The sequence below is a fragment of the Carassius gibelio genome, chromosome B19 (assembly GCF_023724105.1).
Source record: "Carassius gibelio isolate Cgi1373 ecotype wild population from Czech Republic chromosome B19, carGib1.2-hapl.c, whole genome shotgun sequence".
NCBI lineage: Eukaryota > Metazoa > Chordata > Actinopteri > Cypriniformes > Cyprinidae > Carassius > Carassius gibelio.
The window spans coordinates 13,921,990-13,949,644 of NC_068414.1; the positions used below are offsets into that span (position 1 = coordinate 13,921,990).

Here is a 27,655-nt window from a genome sequence, read left to right on the forward strand (position 1 = left end):
TTTCAAAAGTTTTTATTTTTGTTTTAATTTGGATGATTCACTACAGCTCATGAGAGCCAAAAAATCCATTATTGTAAAATATTAGAATATTTTTCATAAAATATAGATTTCCAAAACAGAAAAGTTCAAGTTTTTAAAGCGGTCATATGACACTTTTTTTTAAAGCTCATTATTTTAGAATATGTTGACATGCTTTAATGTTAAAAAAAGTTCCTCTATGCCCCGCCTCTCTCATATGCGTCCTCTTCTACAAAGTCCCTCCTTCCGTCAATCTTCTTTCTTTGCTTGTACATTTGGGGCGGCATTAGCAAATATTTCTGCATAGTGACATAGAGATGTGGGGGCGTGTTTAAACGAGGTGTTTAAGGGGGTGTGGCAGAGTTTTAACTTTGGATTTGAGGCTTTAGTCTTTGTAACTTTACAGGTCTTCATGCACCAAGAGTTTGTAACACTCCATAGAAAAAGGAAACATTTTAATTGCATCACATGACCACTTTGAAGTATGTTCATTTATGCACATTTATGCACTTGTTTGGGGCTCCTTTAGCACAAATTCCAACATCATTGAGTGGTGGCATGGAAGCGATCAGCCTGTGGACTGCTGAGGTAGTGTTGAGCCTTCAGCTCATTAGGATTGTTGGATCGACTGTTTCTCATCTTTCTCTTCAAAATATTCCTTAGATTCCATATGAAGTTCAGGTCAGTAGGGCCCTATGAAATCAGTTTAATTTTTTTCCAAATTCCATGTTTTCCATTAATTAATTTTTTATTTTTCTCTTTTTAATGGTTAAATTAAATTGTATTAATCATAAGCATCTCCAATTTATTAAAATCTCCTGGAAGATGGCTGCATTGATTTTGGACTTGATCAAACACAAAGGACCAACACCAGCAGAAGTCACGGCACCCCAAATCCTCATTGAGTTTGGAAACTTCACCCTGGACTTCAAGCAGCTTGTATTCCGGGCCTCTCCATTTTTCCTCCAGACTCCAGACCTTGATTTCTAAATGAAATGCAAAATGTACTTTTATCTGAAAAGAGGACTTTAGAGCACTGACCAACAGTCCAGTTCTTTTTCTTCTTAGCCCAGGTGAGATGCTTCTCATGCTGTTTCTGTTTCAGAAGAAGTTGTGTTGCACTGACTCCAGTTTTAGTCCACTAGGGTTGCGGCGGTTAGGAAAATTTCCCACCGGTTAATCGACATGTGACAACACCTGTAATACCGGTATCACCATGGGGTGGGGGTGTCCTCCTATCCTCCTTTCCTTGCTTTATTGCTTTTAAATGGCTTATAAATGCGTGTGTGTTATAAATAGCTTATAAATTAATCCCGGTAGCGCGGGTCCAGGAATATTGTCTTGCGCATAAGCTGCCGGCTTGCTTCTGGCAGAGCTTCATATTTCTTGTCTAAAATAGATATGATGCAGGTTTTCAAGTTGACTTGTCAGTTGTCCATCCTCATCTGATGTGGCCAATGATTCCTCTTTAATGAGACGAGCACAGGGAGAAGAGATGACACGGTTCTGCTGATCTGTGATGTGACTGTCTTGGCGCTGCATTCAGTTTTTTATTATGGTGTATGCTTTCTTTTAAATTAAATTATTTATAATTATTATTTTTACTTAATTGAAATAAATAATTAAGAAAAAACTAATACTTAAAAAAAAATCAAAACGACGGTGGGGACAGTGATGTAACCGGTGTTGCGGCTTAAAACTGGTAACACCGTCCACACTGTCTGTCGTGGCAAGCCTACAGTCCAGTACTTGTGAAGCTCTCCCAAGTGTTTGAATCTACTTTGCTTGACCGTATTCTCAAGCTTACGGATCGTTGCTTGTGCCCCTTTTCCTACCCAATTTCTTCCTTTCAGTCAACTTTGCATTTAATATGCTTTGATACAACACTCTGTGAACAGCCACCCATTTCAGTAATGACCTTCTGTGGCTTACCCTCTTTATGGAGGGTGTCGATGATTGTCTTCTGAACCATCACCAAGTCAGCAGTCGTCCCCATTTTTGCGGTTTCAAAAAACAATTGGCTCTTGGAATTTATACTGTGGGGAACTTCTTGAGCCGTAAACTCTACTCATCAAAATGAAGACAAACAAAACTTTTGAAATGTTTTACTTTACATCTAATGAATCTTATGAATATATGAAAGTTTCACTTAAAAAAAAAATAGTTGTCGTAGGGTCACTAAAGTGCAGATACAGCTAAAATTGATTTGAAATATTTAGAAATTCAGTGTTTTTATCTGTTTGATCTGAAATACTGTTTCATTCATTGGAAATATGTATTTAGATTTATGCATTTTGCAGACACTTTTATTTAAAGCAACTTAAAATATTCCTAGTATACAATGGCAGTTCTAAGACAAAGGGGGCTTTCAGACTTGTAGATTGTTTGCTTTGTTCCAAATCAGGGATTCATTTGTTACAATGGTGCACTTTCTTCATGGTTCAGTTGCTTTCCCAAGTCAACATTGCAAAGCGTACCAAACTGTATTTATTTATTTATTAAGTCAAATGTGAGTAAAGCTGTCCTCTAATTGGTCATTGTTCGCTTGTTTACATTCCTTTGCATCATTTAGCAAGATGGATAGACAAGTTGACTTCGCAGGCTTATGAAAAATTAAAATGGAAAAAAATTGAATAAAAAAAAAAAACAGAATTAGAGGAAAAAATAAAACACTTTTGTAAAAGTGAAATAAAGAAAGAAGAATATTTAGTCATGAAAAGATTTGAAGCGACGAGAAGGTAAATAAATTATGACAGAATTGACATCTTTGAGTGGACTGTCCTTTTAAAGATGGTCTGTGTAGGTTGACCGAAATAAGATGTTGTGATCTTTGGTTACTTGTCTTTATCACATTTTCAATCCAAATTAAAATTGTTTTTCATACCCTGATCACGTTCCTAAGACTTCAAGTTGGACGTTGCATAAGCATCACTCAGGGCTACACGTGATTTACTGAACATTGTAATCTCACGTTTACGTGAATGAAGCGTCTGCAAAATTGTCTCAAGTGTAAGCGAGCGTCTGACCCACTTTCTCTCTTTCCTGCTTCATATTCCAATTATATAAATGCAGTTTAAAGAAGGCGCGGGGGGGACAAAATTAGGTTAGATCTTATCCTAGCCCACCCTTTGAATGTGACAGCTTGGGCAGAAACACCTAATGCCTTTGATATAATCAGGAAAGAATAGAAGCTTCCTTGTTTTCACCAAATGTAGGTTAGTGTACATGTAAGGAGACGCGGCCATATAATCCAGGCATGTGCGCTGGAAGTGGGAGGGTTCGGGGGGAAACATCTGGTGCTTTTGTGGGGGAGCCTCACGTGCCTCACCTGCCGAACTGAGCTCACCTGTGAGATTAGAACCCGCAAGACCCAGTTTTCCCTTGACTTTCCCATAATGCTCAGCTCCTAGAACGCACATGCACACACGGGACAAAGATGATGCCCCAGCGAAGTGGAGAGTTAGGGGCTGGAGGAGCATATATAAAGATGTCTCACCGTGCTGACTTTTGTCTTTCATGCAGGGCCTTGGCCAAAGCAGAAGCAGCAGAGACTGACGGTGCAGATTTACCCACAGCCATGGACGACTCGAAAGAGGTGCCCGAGCTACCTGTGAGTACAGTCGACTTACTGACCAGTCAGGAAAGAAGAAATGCTCATGTGTTGCTGTCAAAAAGAATGGACTTCTTCTTTTTTTTAAATTTAAATCATTCAACATTGTGAGAGACCTAACTCTTGTTCCTTCTGTTGTTTTGATTGAATAGATAAAGAAAGCTCGGCATGATCCAGAAGTGAATCAGGAGAGTAATTCACGGTAGGTCCATCTATGTGCATTTTATAGTTTCAAATATAGCTTGCGTGTAGGACATAGCTTACTAGTTCAGATTTGGGTTGCTAGGATAAAGGGTGAAGATGCCATTGTAAGTAAAAGAGAGCAAGCACTTGTATATAAGATTGTGATCTTGCTTTATTGCCGTTTTGCCCTTGAGCAAGGTGGAAAAAATTGAGGGGAAAGAGAAAGAACAAAGAGTGTCTTGTCAGAGTTAAGTATGATTTCCTTTTGCTAATCTTCAATCACACTTTGTTATATTTTAGTAGAATCTCAAGACATAAAAAATGGCATTAGAAGGGCTGCTATCACTGCGTCTTTCAGCCATTCATGCTGAAGATTAAATAGATTTTGAAGTGGAGAATTTTCAAACGTCATCTTAAAGTCTTATTTTAAGAGCTGGGTTGAAAATATTGGTTTCCAGATTTTAATAATTCTTCATTTCAACAAACCAATATCAATTCTAAAATCCTAAGATCAGTCTTCTAGTGTTTCTTTGTCATTACCTTTTTTTATTTAACTAAAATGCACCATTTTTGTTAATGTGCCTCCCATCCTATTGTTATTTTTGATATGAAATCTACATTATGAGCAATTTAGATTTATAATCCACTGTTAGTTGAGAGACAAATGTACATGTAACACCAAAATCAGTACTGAATTGAGATCTGAATTGAATCAAGAAAAAGTAAATCAGAATCTGATTCATATTTCACGTGTTGGCCATTGTGATCACTGATGATTGTTGGTGTGTTATACTTTAAGTGAAACACAGGAAAGGGTTATTAAAGTTGTTATTTTGCAGAAGTGTGGCTGCTAATGACTCTCCTAACCGGAATGAATCAACGGCTCGGACAGACATCAATTCATATCCACGGTCATCTGTCGCTCACTTGCACACCAGTAAGTAGCTTTCAAATTTTGTCCGAAACATGATATCATAATATAATGAAACTAAATGGATGCTCTTAAAAAAAAAAATATATATATATATATTATGTGTATATATATATATATATATATATATATATATTTCAACTACAAACATGCTCAATTAACAGTCTCTTGTTGAATTGATAGTTCCTCTGATTGAAACACTTAAGTTATTTTAAATAGTTATTGGATATCCTTTAAACGACTGTAGTGTCCCTACATGTTTTTGAGATGTATAAACATAATGTAACCCCTCAATGTCTGTGGCAGTTCCTGGAGGTCCAGGCCGATCAAATCAAGAGACGATATCAAGATCCCAAGGCTGTGTCTCAGAAAATGCATATGATCATAATGGTAAGGACTATTGCTGTCATGCTCAAATATATTTAAAGCATAATAAATTTGTAACAAAACATCTTACTTTTGTAAAAGCAGTGACGTGCAAAGACCTCACCACAACCACAGCCACTGAATATACCTCACAGATCTACCAAGGAAGCAAGTACGTATGAAAGGTTGTTTTTAAATGGGGTAGTGTCTTTTAAAATACAGTCAATCATGGGACGTCAGTATGGGATCAGTGACCCTGTTTGCTTGCTTAATACACATTCCTGGTCTTATTGTCTATTTGCATTCTAATACATGATGTGGTTTGGGTTTGAATTTTATTGTATATAATTATTTCTAGTTTTATCATATATATTAATATTTTTATGTCAATGGTTAAATATTAGGGGGAAAAACTGTTTTGAAGAGACATCAGTAGTCTATTATTGGCCTCAGTGATACAGGCCTTCAGTTATAAAAAAAAGATGCCTTAAACAAATATTAAATATATGCTCTCTTTTGTTGTTTGTACATTAATTAGAAAATTAAGTGTGAAATGATTGCAATAAATAAAGTATATTTAAAAACTTCACCAACTAATGGTATGTGGGATTAATCGTGATTAATGTGATTTAATTTCCGAAAAAAGTGATTTAATTAGTAAAATTATATTTTTTAAATTATCAATGAAGCTATGGAGCCAAACATTTTTTCATTTCAAATAACATACTCCGATAAATTCATAAGACCTGAAATGCTTATTAAAAAGTAGCAGTTTTAAATTAATGTTAACTTTAAATTAAAAAAAATATCAAAGATCTTACCCAGACTATAGTTTCTAGCAGTCTGTAAGTTCAGCTGTGTTATTAAATGTTCAGCTAGTAACTCTCCTCCGTTATTCTTCAGCAATGCTGTCACTGCATATGCCAGTCAAGTGGCTTTCCCCTCCCTGGGCCAGTCGACCGTATACAGCGGCTTTCCTCAGTCCGGCCAGACGTACGGACTGCCACCATTTGGTCTGTGCTTCACCCATTTGCCGTCTGTGCTTTATTTCCTCTGAACACTTCACCCAAACTCATTCCACTTAACCCTCACCCTGCAATTCAGTCTGTACGCTGGCAGTCAGATCAGTTCATGTCTCAGTGTTACATCCAGTTCTTAACCTCCCTCTAATAACCTCTTTCATCTCTGCATCCCCTCTCTCCTCCACCCTTTGCCCTCTCCCGCTCCATCTCTCTATGCACGGCCTCAGGCGCCATGTGGCCGGGCTTAAAGACAGAGTCGCAGCTGCCCGAGTCACCCTCTGTTGGTCAGATGGGGTTTCTCAGCTTCAGCTCAGCCTATACCTCAACCCAACCCAACCAGATCCACTACTCCTACCCCAGCCAAGGCAAGCCTGCTACCGCTATCTCTCTGTGCTTCTCCACACGCTCTCTGCACCTCACAGCCTTAGCAATACGGGACCGCTGAGGAGAAAGACCTGCCAAAACCACTTCCATTAACACTCATACAGCATTTCATTCAGTGATACCATGATTGTACTTTTTGGTTGTTGGACATTCTGTATAAATGTTCTTCATCCTCAATCAGGTTCGTGTTTCACTACATCCAGTGTGTACAGTAACATCCCACCAGCAACAGCTGTGACCACATCTACCAACACACATCAGGTGAGTCCACCTGCAGGCAAAAGAGGACGTTGAAAGGATGACATTACTAATATGAGGATGTTATTCTCTGATATTGAATTATACAGACTTTGATATGAGCAAAAATGCAACAAATTCATAATGTTATTGATTGTGATTTATGATGTGAAATACTACTTTCTTATGCAAAGATGATTCAGGAACATGAAAAAGAAAACATTCTTACATTTTAACTAGTTCTTTTATATCTTGACCCTTACATTGTAACAGGCTCGTTTATGGCAGATAGTAAGGACTGCTTTGATGAACAAACCATTTAAACTTCTTAATCTTAATTTGTTTCACTCCAGGAGTTTTCAAGCTACAGCTCTCTTGGTCCGAGTCAGTTCTCGCAGTACTACGCTCCTCCTCCCAATTATCTGTCCGCTGGGTTGCCCAGCGGTGATAGAGATGGAGCAGGTGTAGTGGCACCTGAATATCCAGCTGTTAAAACTGAAGGCAGTGCCTCAGCAAACCTGCCCGACACAACAGGTGTGTTAGAATTAACCCTCTCTAACTTCACAATAAACCTCACTTACTTAGAACTTTGTAAATATTAGTACTACTATTTTTCCACCTGCTGTAAATGGTTTAAAATTATATGTTTTCACATCTAAAATTTGAATTAAAAAAAATCATATTAAGGGGTTAGTTCACCCAAAAATGAAAATTATGTCATTAACTCATCCTCAAGTCGTTCCAAACCCGTAAGACCTCCGTTCATCTTCGGAACACAGTTTAAGATATTTTAGATTTAGTCTGAGAGCTCTCAGTCCCTCCATTTAAGCTGTGTGTACGGTATACTGTCCATGTCCAGAAAGGTAAGAAAAACATCATCAAAGTAGTCCATGTGACATCAGAGGGTCAGTTAGAATTTGTTGAAGCATCAAAAATACATTTTGGTCTAAAAATAACCAAAACTACAATGTTATTCAGCATTGTCTTCTATTCCGGTGTTCTGTCAGTTTGTCCTACGCTGTCAGATTTCTCTACCTCCCACTAACAGTGGGTTGTACAATTCGACAACGAAAAATGCTACTGTAAAGTTATTGTTTATTAACGTCTACACCAACCCTAAATCTACTCTTACAGTACTGCAAATACAGTAATTATGCGTTATATTCGCGGTTGTAGCTAGAATTGATACAGCTACAGGAAACCAACAATAAATATTCTTTTCTACCAATTAGATTGCGTTTTTATTAAATTCTACAACTACCCCAACCCTAAACCTACCCTTACAGTAATGCAGATACATTAAAGGGGGGGTGAAATTTTCACTCAATATCCTGTTAATCTTGACTACATATAGAGTAGTACTGCATCCTTCATAACTCCAAAAAGTCTTTAGTTTTATTATATTCATAAGAGAAAGATAGTCTGTACCGATTTTTCCCGGAAAAACACGACCGACTGGAGGCGTGACGTGTGGGCGGAGCTAAAGAATCACGAGCGCCAGTAGGCTTTTGCGTTGAGAGCGTCTGGAAGCTGTGACATTACCGTGAGGAAAAACCATCATCCAAAACAAACCATGGCTAACAGTCAGATTCAGCCGTTTATTTATGATCCAGAATCAGATCCCGAGGCTGAAACTGAACGAGAGCAGCAGCAGCAACGACTCGCTCTGAGCTCGAGGCTCGAACCCGGGTCTCTGGCATGGGAGGGGACGCACTAACAAGGAGGCAGAGATATTTGAAGCAGTTTTACTCACCGCCTGCGGTTCCAACACACTATCGTGACCCTTTTTCGTTGGGATTGCATCATCCTTAAGAAATAAACGATACGCAAATCCGTCATCAAACTGGGCCTTGTTTGTAAAACAAGCATCTTCGAAATGCAGGGAACAAACACAAACACTTGCACAACTCCGTTGATGCTCTGTAAAAATAAACTCCATCCACTGGTCCCTTAATGCTGTTTTTTTTTGGTAATCTGTGCAGGGTTGTCTTGCCCTGGCAACGAAAAACACACTTCTTTTGTGACATTTTGCGACGCTCTCGCTCTGATCAGTAAATGTCTCGTCTCTGCTCTGCTATACAGGAGCGCGCGCTCTTCCAGCAGAAGTGCCCTTAGGACCCATATAAGGAAATTCCGCTCCATCTAACGTCACACAGAGCCATACTCGAAAAAAACTTTCCGAAACTTGTGACAAACGTACAACTTAATTTTTGAAACTTTGTCCATGTTTAGCATGGGAATCCAACTCTTTAACAGTGTAAAAAACTCTGCTTTAAAATAGCATTTCACCCCCCCCTTTAAATATGGTTGTTTAGCATGAGAAAAAGGATGCGATATTGATGTGCACATGACGGGTCGGATAAAATGTCAGGACACCTGGTCTATTCTGAGTGCGTTCATGACGCTGCTGACGTGTTTTCTGGTGCGCCTAAGAGTCTGACACAAGACTTTTTCAAAAACATATGAAAATCTTACTGACCCCAAACTTTAGAATGCTAGTGTATATATATTGTACTGCTATCATAAATTAGACTTAAAATAGTAAATATTACTATATTAAAATGCATTGGGATTAATTTATGTAATTCATATAATTAATATATTAGTTTGTGTATTACTTGCTTCATTAGTAATAGTTTAATAGTAAGTGGGTGGTAAACTGTTGCAGTGTCCTGGAATAGATTATGTTGTTGTTATTTTGGATGCTCCTCATTCTTCTCGTTCTCACTGTAGTTCATGTTTTTGCTCATTTCATCAGATGCATCTCCAGATGTGACGATCCCAACAGGTGTTGCTCTGCCTGCTGGGATGGCCCTTCCCACAGGAGCACGGGACCAAGACGAGACCAACCCCAAAAACCCTCCTGGCAAAACTAAAGGCAAAGCTAAGAAATCTGATGGTTCCCAATCCACAGACAATGACCTTGAGGTAAAGAAGCAGACTGGATCGTTTTAGGAACACTCGTTTTAGGAATTTAATGAAAAATCATTAAATTGAGCTTGCTCAATGAAACAGGGAGCCAGCTTTACAATTTTTGTTTTATTTTGTTGAATGTTAAAATGGAGGGTAGAGTAATGAATCATCAGATGAGTATAATGAATTGGGCCAGTTGTAACAAACGTGAGGAACTCTTTCCTTTCTCAGCGCATCTTCTTATGGGATCTGGATGAAACCATCATCATTTTCCATTCTCTTCTCACTGGCTCATTTGCACAGAAGTTTGGCAAGGTACAGCGAATTGCTTTACACACTAGCAAAAGTAATGCCTGTTTAATCCCCCCCCCCCCCATTCTCATATTCTTGCTGTTTCCTGCGATGCTTTTGTTTTTTCAGGATCCAGCGACCGTTCTCAATCTGGGTCTTCAGATGGAGGAGCTGATCTTTGAGCTCGCAGACACTCATCTCTTCTTCAACGATCTGGAGGTAAGCAGAGTTTAACACGAGGTTCAGTTTGCATCATGTTCATGTAAATAACATTCACACCTTCTGTCAACACAGGAATGTGATCAGGTTCATGTTGATGATGTCGCCTCAGATGACAATGGGCAGGACTTGAGGTAATGAAACCAAGTCAAACTTTATGTTACAACTTGCACTAGCAAATTAATTTTCAGTAACGTCTCAAAACACACATGTAACTGTTATGTTTATGACAAATGTTGTGTGTAAAAGCTGTAAGTAATGCTGTAGTCTGTACATTTAATTTTGATGATTCTGGTTTAGCAACTACAGCTTCTCCAGCGATGGCTTCAGCGGGCCCAGTGCGGGCGGTGGTCCAGGGTCCACCGCAGCGGTACAGGGAGGAGTGGAGTGGATGCGTAAGCTGGCCTTCAGATATCGCCGCCTCAAAGAGATCTACAATGGATTCAAAGGAAATGTGGGAGGTGAGGATGTCTCCCATCTCTGCTCCAAACCATGCTGCAGTTGCCCTCAGAGGGGCGCTGTTACTCTACCATTATTACTTAGTCAAGTAGAAGTTCCCTGTCTTGCCTTCTAGCATGCTTTTCCCTTATATTTGGTTGATTTATAATCACAGTACCTCCATGACGGCCTCATGTGTGCTGTCTGATTGAACTGACAGTAGGTATGTAGAAGAGGTGGTTTATTGTTCCAGCAAATTATAGCTTGTGCACAAGTCAACAGGTACGTACATGACTTCTGTAACAGAAGCATTCAAGCACATACTTCAGGAGCAGGGCTTCAGTGACAATGATGATAATTCTAAAAAGTTTTAAAAACTGTTCTAAATTCAAAAGTAAAAAAATATAGATTTATTGGACAAGTTTCCTACAATGGCCTTTTGAATTTAAAACATACAATAATTATGCACAAATGTGGATTTACACTTGGTGTCTACAGTAGAAAATATGTATAAACTATTATAAACTCGATTTACATTTAGTTTAGTTTATTTAGCAGACGCTTTTATCCGATAAAGGAGGAAACTGGCTTGTTCTGATGTCCACAATAGAAAGTTTTAACTGCTGCTCCAGATGACAAGAAGAGATAATGAAGAGATGGTGATAATAATCAATTAATACTAAGGAAGTTTTAAAGAAGAAATTATATCATGTTCCCACAACAACATTAGGTGAACATGTTCCTCTGGTCTTTAAAACAAACGAACAAGAAAAAAAATATAGAAAAAGTCAAAACATCTGGAATGTTGTCATTGCTGAACTGAACATTGCTGCTAGTTGTGTTGCATGGATAAACTAGCTATACAGACCAGGTCCAGCAGTGTCTTTAAATTACTGCTTATTAACAAGCCAAATATATAACACCATTTAATGCCAACGTCATCTGCTGTCCTTGCAGGTCTGCTGAGCCCAATGAAGAGAGACCTTTTGCTCAGGCTACGCTCTGAGATCGAGACCGTTACAGATGCCTGGCTGAGCACTGCCCTCAAATCTCTCTTGCTCATTCAGTCGAGGTAAGATCTGACTCTGTTCCATGAACATGCGTGATTTCGAGGAAATCATCAGATCCCCCTTTAGGCGTTGAACAGTGTGTGTGATGTGCTGGAGCAACACGCCAAACAGGTTTCTTCTTCAGCTTTGATGTAGTGTACACTCTAACAAAGGACTAATAGTTTTGGTGTTTGTTCACAGGGGCAGATGTATGAATGTTCTGGTCACCACCACTCAGCTGGTTCCCGCTTTAGCTAAAGTGCTTCTCTATGGCCTGGGTGACGTCTTTCCTATCGAGAACATCTACAGCGCCACTAAAATAGGTAATAGTTTTAAATTTCAAACATTCGCTCACCCTCATGTCATTCCAAAGCCAGGTGTTGTGCAGAACACAAAAGGAGAATTTCTGAAGCATGTTCACACTAGTGTTGTTTTTGGCGGCCTGTTTTAATTTTTGTTTTAGTCTAGTCCTTGTATGAAGCTGTCATTTTAGTTTTTATTAGTTTAAGTCACATTCATACTCTTTTTATCTAGTCAAGTTTCAGCCGGCTAAAAGTCTGAGCATTGTTAGTCTTATTTTATTCAGAATTATCCATGACTATTTTCGACTAGTTTTAGACAACAAAAACTAATGACATTTATTCTATTTAGTAATGCAGTTCTATTTAACCCAGTCAATATAGTATAAGTACCTAGTAATATAGATGAAACCAAAAATGTTCTTTTAACCAAACCCATTGCAAACAAGGTTATCTTGTTATGTTATTGTCTCCTTATAGACTCAAATATATCCATTCCAGACATGGAAGACACTCTGATTTGAATTAACAACAAATATTTTACCAACCAAACATGTTAAAATTACACACATCGGTCCCTTTCACTGTGTCAGACTTAACGTTATTTGTTTGTCGTCTTCTAAATAATGCCGTGAGTGGGGCTTGAGGAAGAGACGTTGTCTGCATCTGCGCAGTGCGTCCTGATGCAGCCTCTGAAGTGAGACACAAGAAACAGAAATACTGCTAAACGAGACATAATATCATTATAACATTTCGTTTCGTCTCATTTTGGTAAACGAAAATGAAGGGACGTTTTAGCTTAGTTTTTATTTTGTAAACCACATTAAGTCTAGTTTTTATTCTGCAACAATATTGCATTATACATTTAGTTATAGTCATCGTCACATGACCAGCATTTAAGTTGCGTCTCGTTTTAAAGATTAGTTGACGACAATATTTAGTCATAATTTTTGTTGACAAATTATTCAATTACCGTATTTTCCTGACTATAAGTCGCACTTTTTTTCATAGTTTGGCTGGTCCTGGGACTTATAGTCAGGTGCGACTCATTTATCAAAATTAATTTGACATGAACCAAAAGAAAACATTACACTCTACAGCTGCGAGAGGGCGGTATTGGGTATTCTCGATTATTCAGCTTTTACAATTCATGAGAAAATTGAGTTGTAATTGTAACCGAATGAAACACTGACACTTGTGTCAAGTTAAACCCTCTAAGACCAAGACGGTCACGTGCAGCTAAAAATAAAATTATTTAATGTTTAATAGCTTTTGAACCACTCATCCTATCTGATTGCTTTAAAAAGTGACATAAAACAAAGATTCGTTCAAACTGTCCCATACTCGCCAGTCATCAGTCATTCTTATTGAAAACTAAAGGACAGTTGGGACTTTAAATTAGTTAGACTTAAACTTTAAGTTCTCCTGTTATTATAATATATGGCACTTGATGCTGACTGCTAGAATAGGTCTGAAAAACAAAGAAAAGTCCAGGTGTGCCATGCGCCCCAAAAATGGTCTAGGTCTTTAAAGGTTAATACTATAACGCTACTTGCTTTTGTATAAAGTGTTATTTAAATACACTTTACGTGAGTTTACTGTAGTGCCGATCACATGCTTTCTTAACTGCAGCTTTCCCACACTGTCATTTTCATTTTGTTTATTTGTTATTGAAAGTAAACAGAGTAGAGCACATATTTGCATTTTCTTCTAAATGTCATTCACCAGCATCAGGATATTTGCTAACAGTGAACTGTTCAAACTTCTTTTTACCCCTAATTGAAGAGTGAAAAAAATGTACAATTTTGTTTGTAGTCTTGTAAAACTTTCCTATGATCTACTGGCTCAACTTTGTTTGCACTTCTCATAAGTGTGTCTTATTCTATTGGAGTGCATGCAGGAGATACTGAATTACCGTTAGCTCTACAGTGCCACACTGGTCAAACCAGGTTAATGCATGCTCTTACATTAGGTCATATGAGATCAAACAACTCTAAAGCAACAAAAATATTTTTTGAAAATAACATTTTTTTAAATGTCGACTAATTGTTTAAACTCTACTAAAAGCCATAAGATATCATATGGCTTCAGAGGATTCTTTTATCAGAATGTTCACCTTGTGTTCCACAGTATAAAATGTAAGTTTTTGATTGTCTTGAAGGTTAATAAATGATGACAATATGTATGTTTTTGGGTGAACTCTTGTTTTAAATTCATTGGTATCACCCTGACACTGAGCACCAGGATAAATGTACCTGTTATGTGTAACATGTTAACAGGAAAAGAGAGCTGCTTTGAGCGTATCACCTCTCGTTTTGGGAAGAAAGTGACCTATGTTGTTATAGGGGACGGTCGTGATGAAGAGTTTGCAGCAAAGCAGGTACAAACTCTATGTGCTTTATTGTATTTTAACTTTAGATTTTCGTTAAAACTTCTCTTTATTGAACCGAGTATGTTTGATCTAATCTGTGTGTGCCATTACAATTTAGCACAGCATGCCATTTTGGCGAATCTCTTCTCACGGAGACCTGACTTCCCTTCACCAAGCTCTGGAACTGGACTTCTTATAGATGGAGCTGTAGGTAAGACATGGATCTCCCCAGCTGCACCCATCAGCAATCCCATCCACCATGGAGCAGCTGATGTAGACTCTGGGATGTTAGCGGTCACAGACAAGAACTCAAGATGTTATGTGACACGACCTCACAAGCCCTCCATTCCCTCACTGGCAGCTATCCTCCGCTTAGGTTGAATCTTGCACTGGGACGACACACAACCGTACAAGAGGAAAAAACTGTCTCAACTGCATCTTTCTCTTGGAAAAAGCATGTACTTTACCATCTTCAAAATAACTGGATTCACCAAAGGAACAAGTCATGACCAAAGGTCTGCACTGGTACAGCAACCAAGGATAAAACAAAGTCTTTTTCTGCATTCTTTTAAAGGGCCGAAAAGTAAGTGGGAGTCATTTTGATTTGCACTCATTCCAAAGGTCAGATTCTTAGGAGAAGGCAGGTTACATGCTTTAGAAGCCTCCAAGAAATGATGCAATTGTTTCAGTTCTTAAAATGTATTGCAGATGTGGCCTGTTTAACATCTGGGTACAGATGGTACCAATAAGGTCTAGCATAGATCCCACTTTTACTGTGACTATTGATTTTTTCTAAATGTTCCTCGGTTCCTGGGATCTACTTTTGTTTACTCTTCATACACACTTCATAGTTTCAGCTTTAAATTAGGCAATGTGACGAAATACAGAGTGCCTAATGGAAACCATTTGTTTTTGTACAGTTTGTCCCTCTTTTTCTTTGAAAGAATAAATCGGCCAAAAATGAGAATTCAAATTATTTGTTTTGTTCCAATGTTCCAATGTCCTCAAGTCAAATACATCTAGTGTGTAATCTGATACAAGTCATAATGAGTACAGGCTTAAATTTAAATGATTTACAAACAGTCTAACCCTTTGTTTAGCTCTAAAGTCTAACTGCGTTATTAGTGATTTGATGATTTCAGGAAAATGGATCTCAGAAACCTGTCTCTACTCAAGTTTTAATGTATGGAAAAGTGCAGCATTTTTGTGTTAAGAAAGTTGAGTTTTATGGGTTTGAAACAACAAAACAATTTTTGGTTGAGCCATTTCTTTAAAAATCCATTTCAAGGTGATGTTTTAAGGGGAACATAGGCTCCTGGATTGATACTGTCCCGTTAAATATCTATAATGCAATTTTGAGCCACGTGAACTTACTGAATTCTCGTCCCCTGAGGAAAGTCACATGGTTGAGTGGGATTTTGTAAAATTACCTCTTGCATATAGCCCAAATTCCCCATGGATTTGAAGCTTCAAGGCCACAGCCTGTGACCATTTTCATTCCTCTGTACATGTTTGGGAGAAGAACTGTGTGATAGTGTGCAATACATTTCTGGTCAGTGATAATTGATTTTCAGTTTTGGTTGAAGGTGGTTTTACGAGCTGGCTTGGGTGTAATATTCCTTACCGCTGTGAGATTTTGACTGAACATTACTGAGCCTGAAGAAATAGCATTTTTACTCAAGCAGCTTCGACAATTAAGAATGTGTAATCTTCAGTTGTTTGCATAGATGTGTGTGTTTGTGTGTGTGTATTTTTCTTTTTTTCTGTATATATTTATTGTGCCTTTTTACTATAATCAACATTCAGTAAGTGTATTATCTTAAAAGGGAATTACTGAAATATGACAAACATTATGTCTGTACTTTTGATGTGCTCTGACTTATTTTCTGCAGAAATCATGTTCTCCATAGCTCAGCCAATCAGATGCTGTTGTTCTTTAACTTGAATCATAAAAAACTGCTCTTCTGGTGCTTTTCCCCTCCATGTCCTACTTTGTTTCTTTGCATTTTTTCAGGATTATTTTATTTAATCTGTGTATCCTGTCTATTATCTACACTAATGACACTATCATTGTGAGATATTGGGATTTGTTACTAATGCATAGACAATCAAGGGATGTAACGGCTTTTTTAGCCAGAGAATAAAAGCTCTATCTCGCCCTGAGCTCGAGCTTTTAGATCATTTGGAGAACTTCTGGCTTATTGAAACTGGCTGAAGAAGCAAATATCTGTACCTACACTGTTTATGGGTTTGTGTAAGTGACGTTCATTAAATACTTTGAGGCTGGCTTAATCTCTGACTCATAATTGTTTAAATGAAAACATACACAGGACACATTTAAACCCCAAATCTTTTGATTTCAGTTGTAATGTAGACTTTTCATCCCTTTTGACAAAATTTTATTAGCAAAGAGTTTGAACAAACAGAACAACTGGAATACATTTGTCTGTGCTTTCCTAAAGCCACCGAAACCGACCTGTGAAGTTTGTGTGAATGTAACATCATCAAAACACAATCTGATACGAACATAACAGTAGAAAATGTTATATATATATGTATTTGTCAAAGTTATTTCCACCAAAACTAGGTATTCTCTGTATAAGATTAAAAAAAAAATATTACTACTATAATACATTTTTACAAATAAAACTTGAACTTTAAAAGTTCAACCAAGAGCTAGAAGAAGAAATTAGCAACCATGTTCCTGCTCCTCTTGAGGACTCCAGTGAGAGGCTGCGCAGGAGCTGCAGCTGTATCTTCCAGGGATGAGTCTGAGTCCATGTCGTATGTTGCAGCTCTTTTCTCTTTATCACCATTGGGATGAAACCATGTGTAATACATAATTTTCACTAGTATTCCAATGACATACAAACCTAGTAGTGTCGGGATCACCATATAAGGATTTAAAGAGCTCCAGCAGCCTTCGTACTCGAACACCTTCCAGCACCAGAAGCTCAGCAGCATCACTGTGTCCAAACCCATGAAACTATAATAAAGAGCCCTCTTTACTTTGATGTTTCCTTTTTTTGATACGTTAAGCCAACTGAAGTACCAGATGAGTCCAACAGTAGCTCTGTAGAGCCATTCCCAACCAGGACTTTTCATGTGATCTGTTTTCTGGCTCCAGGCCACTAAAACCAGCAGCATCCACAGGGACAGGAAGTGAGCTATGATGAAGCATGGTAATACACTGCAGAAGAGTGCCAGAGCAGTCACACGGGGAATAATCACCAACAAGTTCCACAGGAAGTAGATGCCAGTGGAGATCCAACTCATCTTGCGTTTTTCAGGAAGACCAATACGCATGCTGCGGTGGTACATAGCAACACTACTAGCAATTGCAGCAGCTGATGAGAGGATTTTTAAACCTGAAACAAATTACCATTGTATGAAATTTAATATCACGTCGTATATATGCTTGTGTGTAAATAGTCACAGCCATGCTGATGCTGAAACACTGAGCAAGACGAAGCAAAACATCTGCAACCGAAATCACATACTTTCTAGGTAATTTTTTTCTAATTGAGTGGAAAAAAAGTCAGCACTCTTGGAAAATTATTTTGACAATTAAATTTGAGGACTATTGTTAAATCAAAATAGCAATTCTTTCACCATATTCAGGTGCTGGTCATATAATTAGAATATCATCAAATAATGTATTTATTTTACTAATTCCATTCAAAAACTGAAACACAGACTGATGTATTTCAAATGTTTATTTCTTTTAATTTTGATGATTATAACTGACAACTAAGGAAAATCCCAAATTCAGCATCTCAGAAAATTTGAATAATGTGAAAAGGTTCAATATTGAAGACACCGTGTGCCACACTGTAATCAGCTAATTAACTCAAAACACCTGCAAAGACTTTAAATGGTCTCTCAGTCTAGTTCTGTAGGCTACACAATCATGGGGAAAACTGCTGACTTGACAGTTGTCCAAAAGACGACCATTGACACCATGTTAAAGGAGGGCAAGACACAAAAGGTCATTGCAAAAGAGGCTAGCTGTTCACAGAGCTCTGTGTCCAAGCACATTAATAGAGAGGCAAAGGGAAGGAAAAGATGTGGTGGGAAAAAAAGTGTAAAAGCAATAGGGATAACTGCACCCTGGAGAGGATTGTGAAATAAAACCCATTCAAAAATGTGGGGGATATTCACAAAGAGTGGACTGCAGCTGGAGTCAGTGCTTCAAGAACCAATACATGAAGACACATGCAAGACAGGGGTTTTAGCTGTCGGATTCCTTGTGTCAAGCCACTCTTGAACAATAGACAGCATCAGAAGTGTCTCGCTTCAAAAGGGACTGGACTGCTGCTGAGTAGTCCAAAGTTATGTGCTCTGATGAAAGTAAATTTTGCATTTCCTTTGGAAATCAGGGTCCCCGAGTCTGGAGGAAGAGAGGAGAGGCACACAATCCACGTTGCTTGAGGTCCAGTGTAAAGTTTCCACAGTCTGTGATGGTTTGCCGTGTCATGTCATCTGCTGGTGTTGGTCCACTGTGTTTTCTGGGGTCTAAGGTCAATACAGCTGTATACCAGGAAGTTTTAGAGCACTTCATGCTTCCTGCTGCGGACCAATTTTATGAAGATGCAGATTTTATTTTCCAACAGGACTTTGCACTTGTACAAATTGCCAAAGCTTCCAGTACCTGGTTTAAGGACCATGGTATCCCTGTTGTTAATTGTTAATCAGCAAATTTACCTGACCTTAACCCCATAGAAAATCTATGGGGTATTGTGAAGAGAAGAATGCGATATGCTAGATCCAACAATGCAGAAGAGCTGAAGGCCACTATCAGAGCAACCTGGGCTCTCATAACACCTGAGCAGTGCCAGTCGAGCAGTAATTCATTTTTATACTTTTTAGTTGGCCAAGATTTCTAAAAATCCTTTCTTTGTATTGGTCTTAAGTTATATTTTAATTTTCTGAGATACTGAATTTGGGATTTTCCTTAGTTGTCAGTTATAATCATCAAAATTAAAAGAAATCATTGAAATATATATCTAAAAAAGTTAACAGCTTAAGTCATTTGTGGATTAATGCTTATTGGAGACGTGAACCGTTTCAAATGATTCAGTTCGATTCAGTGAACTGGTTCAAGAAGAACCAGTTAAATCAAATGATTCGTTCGCGAACCAGACATCACTACATTGCAGTGCTGTGAACGCGCTCACAACATACCCGGAAGAGAAGACTATGCTGAATAAAGTCATAGTTTTTGCTATTTTTGAACCAAAATGTATTTTTGATGCTTCAACAAATTCTAACTGACCCTCTGATGTCACATGGACTACTTTGATGATGTTTTTCTTACCTTTCTGGACATGGACAGTATATCGTACACACATTTTCAATGGAGGGACAGAAAGGTCTCATACTAAATCTAAAATATGTTAAACTGTGTTCCAAAGCTAAACGGAGGTCTTACGGGTTTGGAACGACATGAGGGTGAGTTATTAATGCATACCTGCAAACTAGTCGCTTTTCACCGAAAATCGCCGTTTTGAATGGGAAAATGTCATCCACGTGAATTGTGTAGATCCGAAGAGTTTTTTTAACGGGGGAGGGGGGTCTTCTGTGGTCTTCTCTACTGCAGTATTCTTCACAAACATCTTTGGCGATACAGCACGCGAGTCATTTGGCCAATCACAGTCAAGATAACAGCAGCGTCTTCTTTGAAAAGCCCCTGCTGCAGCTTTTCCCGCGGATGAATTCGCGCCTATTCACGCCTACTTCTAGAACCTACTGCACGCGAGTCATTTGGCCAATCACAGTCAAGATAGCGGCAGCTTTCCCATGGATGAATTCACGCTTTGGACACTGACATTAGTTTTGAGGTAAGTGCTGTTATCTGCCAACAATATAATTGTTTTCTCTAATGTTGTTGCTAGTTAACATGTTTAATATTAACGTTATAATGGAAGTGTAGCCTAGTTAGCTAGTAAGATCAGCAAATTGTGTTGTTAGCTTACAATGTTAGTTCAGTGTCACTGTGAAGGATTTTGGCAAGGCTAAGTTATCGCCTCCACTGCATTATCAATCAATCAATCACCTTTATTTATATAGTGCTTTAAACAAAATACATTGCGTCAAAGCACTGAACAACATTCATTTGGAAAACAGTGTCTCAATAATGCAAAATAACTTTACTGTTAATTTCGTTTACGAGTACGTTCCTCATTATTTTCATCAACGTCATTTTACACCTTTATAATGACAGCATTTTTATAACCATTTTGGTCACATTTGGTCTGGGAAAAAAATTATTTTGATTAATATGCACGAGGAGAGAAAGAGCAAGATGGTGAAGGTGAGTGCGCGGCCGGGGCTCTCTCTCTCTTTTGTAACTGGTCTTTTGAATTTTTTCTGTATGAAAAAATAACGTCATATCATAAATGATAAGAAACCCAGCAACAACGATTATCAGTTTCTCCTCCATTTTATATATCAATCTTATTTGCATGTTAAATAATGGTGCTGGCAGATAATGACTGAATAGGATGTATAAAATTTATTTTATTTTAAATTTTAATTTTACTGAAAAATCTCACCTTTTTCAGTCCTTCTGAGTTTGCATGTATGTTAATGACATAATTTTAGTTTTGGGTGAACTAACCCTTTAATGGTTTAATCTTGCTCTGCAGCAGACTCTACTGAAAATATAAAGTGTTGTCATGTCAAAAGTATGGACTGTTAACACACTAATCACATGTAATCACTATTTAAACTAAAAATGGTATACAATAGTGCATAAGTACACTAATAGGGACGCACCTATTTTGCCATGTTAAGCATTTTAGAATAAAACGCTGTTTACTGAATTTGTGGCTTGAAACAAATGGAAACTTGACAGGTCTGAAGCTTTGAGTTCAGTGGAAATCTTTGCTTTGTCCTCCAGGGCTCTGCAGCAGTCACATGACTAACTTTGAATTATCACTTTTAAGTGGTTTTGAGACATATAAGAATTATGATCTGAAAGAAACAAAGTGTTTTAGATTTGAAACAGACCTGTAATAAGCTCCAGCTCTCCTCTCTGTAGGATTATAGATGTGACGAGTACAAGTTGTGGGGCGCTTTCAGAAAATGTCTCAAATATACAAAGCATCTGAAGTTCAAGGTAAAGGTTAATAGCCATACCCTCTCTAATGAAACTATTAGTGTGATGACGAAAATCCTTTGTCGAAGTCTCTATCACCCCAGCATACCTGTGAACACAAGGTACTTGCTTTTACTCAAGAAACACTTTACAACAGCCAACAATGAGGCCACAATTTGGATTTTGCTCTACATTTGAAGTTCATGTTTTATTTAGATTTGTAAACAAACATTTTGACTAACAAGTCTAAATGGTTTGGAAATATATAAAGATGAGTTAATGATGAAGTATCTTATTCCTGTAATAGGGGCTCTTCTTAAAAATATACACTAAAGTGTACTGTATATTGAGATGTAAATCTGTCACAGACCTGAGGTAGACTCCGAGCAGCAGGAAGTGAACTGGTTTGATCAATGAATGCCTGTCTGCAAATGTCTCCACCTTAGTCTCAATCTTCTCCAGGTAATCAGAGTACCAGAGCCAGCTGAACACCTGTAACAACACTGAAGAGCCCAGCAGCAGAAAGATCAGCACTGCCATATACACATAAGCACCATCCTTATAAAATGACACAACAGTCCAAATGTCCAGCGCTATATCCAGCAGGAACAATAACAGTCCCATCAAAGTAAACAGGTATTCCAATAAATGAAATAAAGTGAATCTCTCCTGAGACTCCACCATGATTCAGTCCAGTGTGAGCAAACCTTACACCATGATCATGTAAGTTTTTTTTTTTCTGTAGAGAGAGAGAGAGAGAGAGAGAGAGAGAGACTGAAACAGGACGATCTGAAACAGAAAGTAAAGTTAACACCAACTCCTCCCATGTCACGTAAAAAGAAGCTTATGTGTATATGCGACACCTGCTGATGAAAGCGTTGTCAAGAACTCAGAAAAAACTTACAAAACAAAAGATTTAAAATTTGAGTATAATCAAGCACTTAATTATTTAATTAATTGACCGATTTCTGTAATTATTTAATAAATTAAGTGTTTTCATTTTCTATAGAAACCAGTAGGCAAGAGAAGTGTTATCTGTCAAAAGGAGGAGGTGGATTTAATTCTACCATAAGCTCATTTTGTTATTTTTAAGTTATGACGTGATTTGTAGGTTGAAAGTAGCCTACTGAATGTTTTTACACATTTTTTTAACTGCAGTATAGCGCCATCTGTGTTAAAGGGAATTTATCTTTTGTTAAACCCACAACATTATATTAACATTTCTTGGGATTTCACGTCACATGATTAACTATTTTAAAATTTAAAGTGGCCTCAGAACCTAGCAATGATATTGTGGTACAAAATTCATTTGAATTATAATTAAAATGATAATGTATACAAAACACCAACTAATGCTCAAAAGTCGAAAAATGGCTGTTTATTTGTACATATCTTTCAGTCTGAGGCGTTGTGGTTGCATTTGTCACCTACATCGGGCTACACCAATCATGATCTGACACAACAAATTCAAATTTAAATGGACAACAATGTGAAGTCTCATACTTATTCATAAATCAGTTGAAAATTTCACGGGACAGACAAGCTTAGTTATGTGGAGCGATCTGAATATGTAAATTATATCATTTTATAAATCAAATTGCATTGCTAAGAAAATGGATGATAAAAGACAGTTATGTGAAGTGTAGGCTGGTGGAATGGTGACGTCAAAGGACTTTAGGCTATTTTATGCAGCAAGTGTCTTGCTCATCAAACTAGCATTTATTTGACAAGAAGACTTTACAAACATTTCAAATTCAAGATTCAGAAAGTGTGTTGTATCATTTAAAATCTTAAGTATAGCCTACCTCCCTTAGAACTGGGTTTTAAAAGATTATTCTATATGGAAATGTAATATATGACATATTCATATATAAAACGAGTTTCAGTCTTTGACAACTACCAACATACTCAAGAAATGCTGAAGGAATGAAATAGAATTGGAAATATTAACCATTTAGAAAACCAATCCTAATCAAATCAAAACCTAAAACATTGTAGTGATAATTAGTTATAGTGATAATAAACCCCCGCAAAATTAAACTTATATCATCATTTACTCCCAAACCTGTGTGAATTTCTCTCCTCTGTGGAACACATATTTTGAAGAAAGCTGTTTTTTCTTTTAAGGGACCATTGTGCTAAATTGATTAAAACCCAAGCATAACCTCTGTCTTCTGAGATAAGGGAATGAGCATTGATTTTACACGCTTATGGGTAATCTCCTGTTTACTCTGATACTGAAGCTTGATTTGTTTATTTTTTTGTTACTGCATTTACTTCTATGTACATTCGCTATTCGTCAAAAACTTTCGACTGCATGCAGCCACTGACGAGTCAAGTCACCGTTGATCTTCATTAGGCAAGTCAAGTCATCACTGTTCTACATGAGTCAGGTCAAGCTTCAGCTGATCTTCCAGAGTCTCGTCATGCCTCAGCTGATTGTCCAGAGTCAGGTCACCTCTTGTCAGCTGCACCTAGATCATCGAGGTCAGTTCTTCTGTCTCCCAGACTGACATCCAGTATGAAAGATCCACCTCTATCCATCTAACCAGAAGTGCAATAAGCAGTAAGTACAGAATATACCAGGTCTACAGTATGTTACAAATGTACAATAAATATACAGATAAGGCAGTATTTTGGACATAATTTACATATTTTAAACAATATCAGCATGACATACAGATAGATGTCCTATATACATACTATACAGATGGATTATGTAAATGTTAGTACACTATAAGCAGAAACTATGACCATATGAAAATCATTTACACTGGTGCAATGGACAGTAAAGTGCATAGAAAATATTTCAGTGTGCAAATGGATTATTCAGTATTCTGGATGAACAGACAGTAGTGCAAGTAATAACAAGTTTACTGTTTTTTGCTTGTTTGTAAATAAATAAATCAGATTTAGTGATGAGAATGGGTGAGAAGTCTGTGTGTGTCGTGTGGGGGGTGTCAGAGGGCAGAGTTCAGTAAGGAGTCAGCTGCAGGGAAAAAGCTGTTCCTGAATCTGCTGGTCCTTGCTCGGAGGCTCCTGAAGCACCTCCTGGAGGGCAGGAGGTTAAACAGTCTGTGGTCAGGGTGAGAGGAGTCCTTAAGAATGCTTGAAGCAGACAGCGTTTTCTATGGATGTCCTCAATAGCAGGACGTGGTGTCCCTGTGATGTGTTGGGCAGTTTTCACCACCCTCTGCAGTGCCTTGCGATCAGCAACTCAAGGCCTGTTCTGTCACGGCCATGGACGCCGTTCACCAACTCAATGCCAGTCCTGTCATGGCCCCGGAGGCCGCCTACGAACTTCCTGTCTGTCCTGTCATGGCTATGAAGGCCATCCATAAACTCTCCTTCTATCTTGTTCTTGGCTATGGAAGCCATCTTTGAAACTTCGTCCCACCCTTTCACAGCTATGAAGGCTGTCCATAACCTCTCGTTCTGTCCTGTCATGGCAATGGAGGCCATCTATGAACTCTCGTCTTTCCCTGTCATGGCTATGGAGGCTATCTGTGAACTCTCTGCCTGCCCTGTCACGGCTATGGAGGCTGTTTGTGAACTTTCTACCCACCTTACCATGGCTACGGAGGCCGCTATTAATCTGTTTATGTTCTCTGTAACAGTCCTACCTAACAGGACTTGCTCTCCTGTGCCATCGACTCCAATGTGCTGGTCCTCTGCTCCACCCTGGTGGGCTTCTGTCTCATCTGCTCGGCTGTGGTGGTCCTCTGCTCCACCCTGGTGGGCTTCTGTCTCATCTGCTCGGTTGTGGTGGTCCTCTGCTCCGCCCTGGTGGGCTTCTGTCCCATCTGCTCAGCTGTGGTGGTCATTAAAATTACTTTTTTTTTTTTTTTTAATGTAATTTACTTCTGTGATGGTAAAGCTGAATTTTCAGCATCATTACTCCAGTCTTCAGTGTCACAAAACTCTTCAGAAGTCATTCTAATATTCTGATTTGCTGCTTTTTTTTTTGTGGTACTTAACTATGGTACTTATTTTTCTGGAATTTTCTGGATCCGGGTGACTGCTGTGACCCTCTGATTTGGATACAGCTTGAATCTGGCGGCTATGGTAACCTCGGAATAAGAGAGAAACAGACTAATGGTGTTATGGGAAGTGTTCCCAGTGCCAGTCCACCCAATTAATGCCGCCTAAAGATCATTTAACGGATTTGTATATTAGAAGCATGTTGATGTGTTATGTGAAAGCCAGGTTAAAAAAATGGGTCTTTAATCTAGATTTAAACTGAAAGAGTGTATCTGCCTCCTGAACAATGTTAGGTAAGTTATTCCAGAGTTTAGGCACCAAATAGGAAAAGGATCTGCCGCCCGCAGTTGATTTTGATATTCTAGGTATTATCAAATTGCCTGAGTTTTGAGAATGCAGTGGACATGGAGGATTATAATGTAACAAGAGCTCATTCAAATACTGAGGTGCCAAACCATTCAGGGTTTTATAAGTAATAAGCAAGATTTTCAAATCTATACGATGTTTAAAAGGGATTCAGTCCAGTTTTGACAGAACAGGGCTAATATGGTCATACTTCCTGGTGCATTGTGGACTACATGGAGTTTGTTTACTAACCATGCAGAACAACCACCCAATAAAGCATTACAATAATCTAACGTTGAGGTCATAAATGCATGGATTAACATTTCTGAATTGACATTGAGAGCATAGGCCATAATTTAGATATATTTTTGAGATGGAAAAATGCAGTTTTACAAATGCTAGAAACGTGACTTTCTAAGGAAAGATTGCTATCAAATAGCACACCTAGGTTTGACAACTGATGACGAAGAATTGACAGAGCAGCCATCAAGTCTTAGACAGCATTCTAGGTTATTACATGCAGAGTAATTAAAACCTCTGTTTTTTTTCGGAATTTAGCGGTAAGAAATTACTCGTCAACCGGTATTTTATATCAACTATGCATTTTGTCAGTTTTTCAAACTGTTATGTTTCGCCGGGCCGCGAAAAAATGTAGAGTTAAGTATCATCAGCATAAAACCAAGATGGTGGCGTGATCACATTGCGAGGCCCAGCGTCTTACCAGATTTCAGAAAATGGTGTTAATCTACCTGGTTATTTCATTTGTGTTCACTCGATTCAGTTATGTAAACTACAGCTATACTAAACAGTCACTTTTTGACTTCAACAAATGGTGTTCCAACATAGTTTTAGATCATCCTTTCGACTTCAGTGAACTCCTGCCAGAGTTACTGAGATCACCGCGGACAAGAGGATCACTCGTACCGACCGGAAGTGCTCAGCATTGGCGTCGAGACCATAAACGAAGAAGAGGAAAGTGTGGAGGGCTGCGTGCTAAGCTAAGGCTAAACCCACATTGACCAGCCCTGCCCAGCATCTTCCTTGCCAATGTACGGTCTCTGAAGAACAAGATGGATGAACTAAAGATCTGGACCCTCACACAGAAATGGCTTATGGACTGTAATGTTATGTTTTCCACTGAAACATGGCTCTGCAACAATGTCCCAAACAGCATGGATGCATATGGATGGACACTCTTTCTTCAGGGCTGACAGAGAAGCAGCATCCTCTGGTAAAAACAAAGGTGGTGGAGTATGCATTTTTGTAAACAAATCATGGTGTAAAGACTCTGTCATTGTTGATACCTACTGCTCTACTGATCTGGAGTTCCTGATTATCAAGTGCAGACCATTCTATCTACCACGTGAGTTTAGTATTGTTGCTGCTGCAGTTTATGTACTTCCGGACGCTAATGCTAACATGGCTATGAAAGGACTTTGTGCTGTTATTAGCAAATTACAAACCCTGCACCCGGATGGAGCCTTTATTGTTGCTGGGGACTTCAGTCACTGCACTTTAAGATCCATTCTCCCTAAATTTTATCAAAATGTATCCTGCACTACAAGATGCTTACAAAGTCACACCCCTCCCCCACCTGGGTCAGTCTGACCACCTCTCTTTGTTCCTGCTCCCCAAGTATACCCCGTTCATCAAATGTATGAAACCTACAATAAGGACTGTTAAAATCTGGCTGGAAGGTGCTGACTCCAATCTTGTGAGTTTGCTACCCAGGCCACCACAAACTCTCAGATTAACATTGACTCTTACACCAACTCTGTCCTGGAGCACATCAACAGATGTGTGAGCAGAGTGACCACACACAAAAAAAATAAACATTTTCCCCAATAAGAAGCCCTGGATGAACAGAGAGGTTCACCTCCTGCTCAAAGCAAGACATGC

The 27,655-nt window shown here is 38.4% G+C and overlaps 2 protein-coding genes across 6 annotated transcripts in view; one reads left to right on the top strand and one right to left on the bottom strand.

Moving 5' to 3' along the window:
• LOC127978838 (eyes absent homolog 3) overlaps positions 1–27,655 on the top strand; it is a 32,716-nt gene that overhangs the window by 1,414 nt on the left and 3,647 nt on the right. Inside the window, exons 2-19 of one of the 2 annotated variants that reach the window (XR_008158663.1) lie at positions 3,541–3,628; positions 3,781–3,830; positions 4,651–4,748; positions 5,049–5,132; positions 5,211–5,280; positions 6,012–6,121; positions 6,358–6,495; positions 6,696–6,775; positions 7,105–7,285; positions 9,510–9,679; positions 9,896–9,979; positions 10,085–10,174; positions 10,250–10,308; positions 10,475–10,635; positions 11,570–11,684; positions 11,863–11,984; positions 14,240–14,340; positions 14,450–14,952. Coding sequence is in view for 1 of the 2 variants with exons in the window: in XM_052583770.1 (XP_052439730.1) it covers positions 3,596–3,628; positions 3,781–3,830; positions 4,651–4,748; positions 5,049–5,132; positions 5,211–5,280; positions 6,012–6,121; positions 6,358–6,495; positions 6,696–6,775; positions 7,105–7,285; positions 9,510–9,679; positions 9,896–9,979; positions 10,085–10,174; positions 10,250–10,308; positions 10,475–10,635; positions 11,570–11,684; positions 11,863–11,984; positions 14,240–14,340; positions 14,450–14,530 (1,827 nt within the window). In the remaining variant the exon portion in view is untranslated. Of the gene's footprint in view, positions 1–3,540; positions 3,629–3,780; positions 3,831–4,650; positions 4,749–5,048; positions 5,133–5,210; positions 5,281–6,011; positions 6,122–6,357; positions 6,496–6,695; positions 6,776–7,104; positions 7,286–9,509; positions 9,680–9,895; positions 9,980–10,084; positions 10,175–10,249; positions 10,309–10,474; positions 10,636–11,569; positions 11,685–11,862; positions 11,985–14,239; positions 14,341–14,449; positions 16,624–27,655 lie in introns of those variants that run through there. The other variant, XM_052583770.1, reaches the window with a different exon arrangement.
• LOC127978840 (XK-related protein 8) overlaps positions 16,718–27,655 on the bottom strand; it is a 43,738-nt gene continuing 32,800 nt past the window's right edge. For 2 of the 4 annotated variants that reach the window (XM_052583777.1, XM_052583781.1), the window contains one exon: positions 16,718–17,204. In XM_052583777.1, the coding sequence (XP_052439737.1) occupies positions 17,008–17,204 (197 nt within the window). In that variant the 3' untranslated portion in view covers positions 16,718–17,007. Of the gene's footprint in view, positions 17,700–21,342; positions 21,540–21,800; positions 22,185–27,655 lie in introns of those variants that run through there. The other 2 variants (XM_052583779.1, XM_052583780.1) reach the window with 2 other exon arrangements.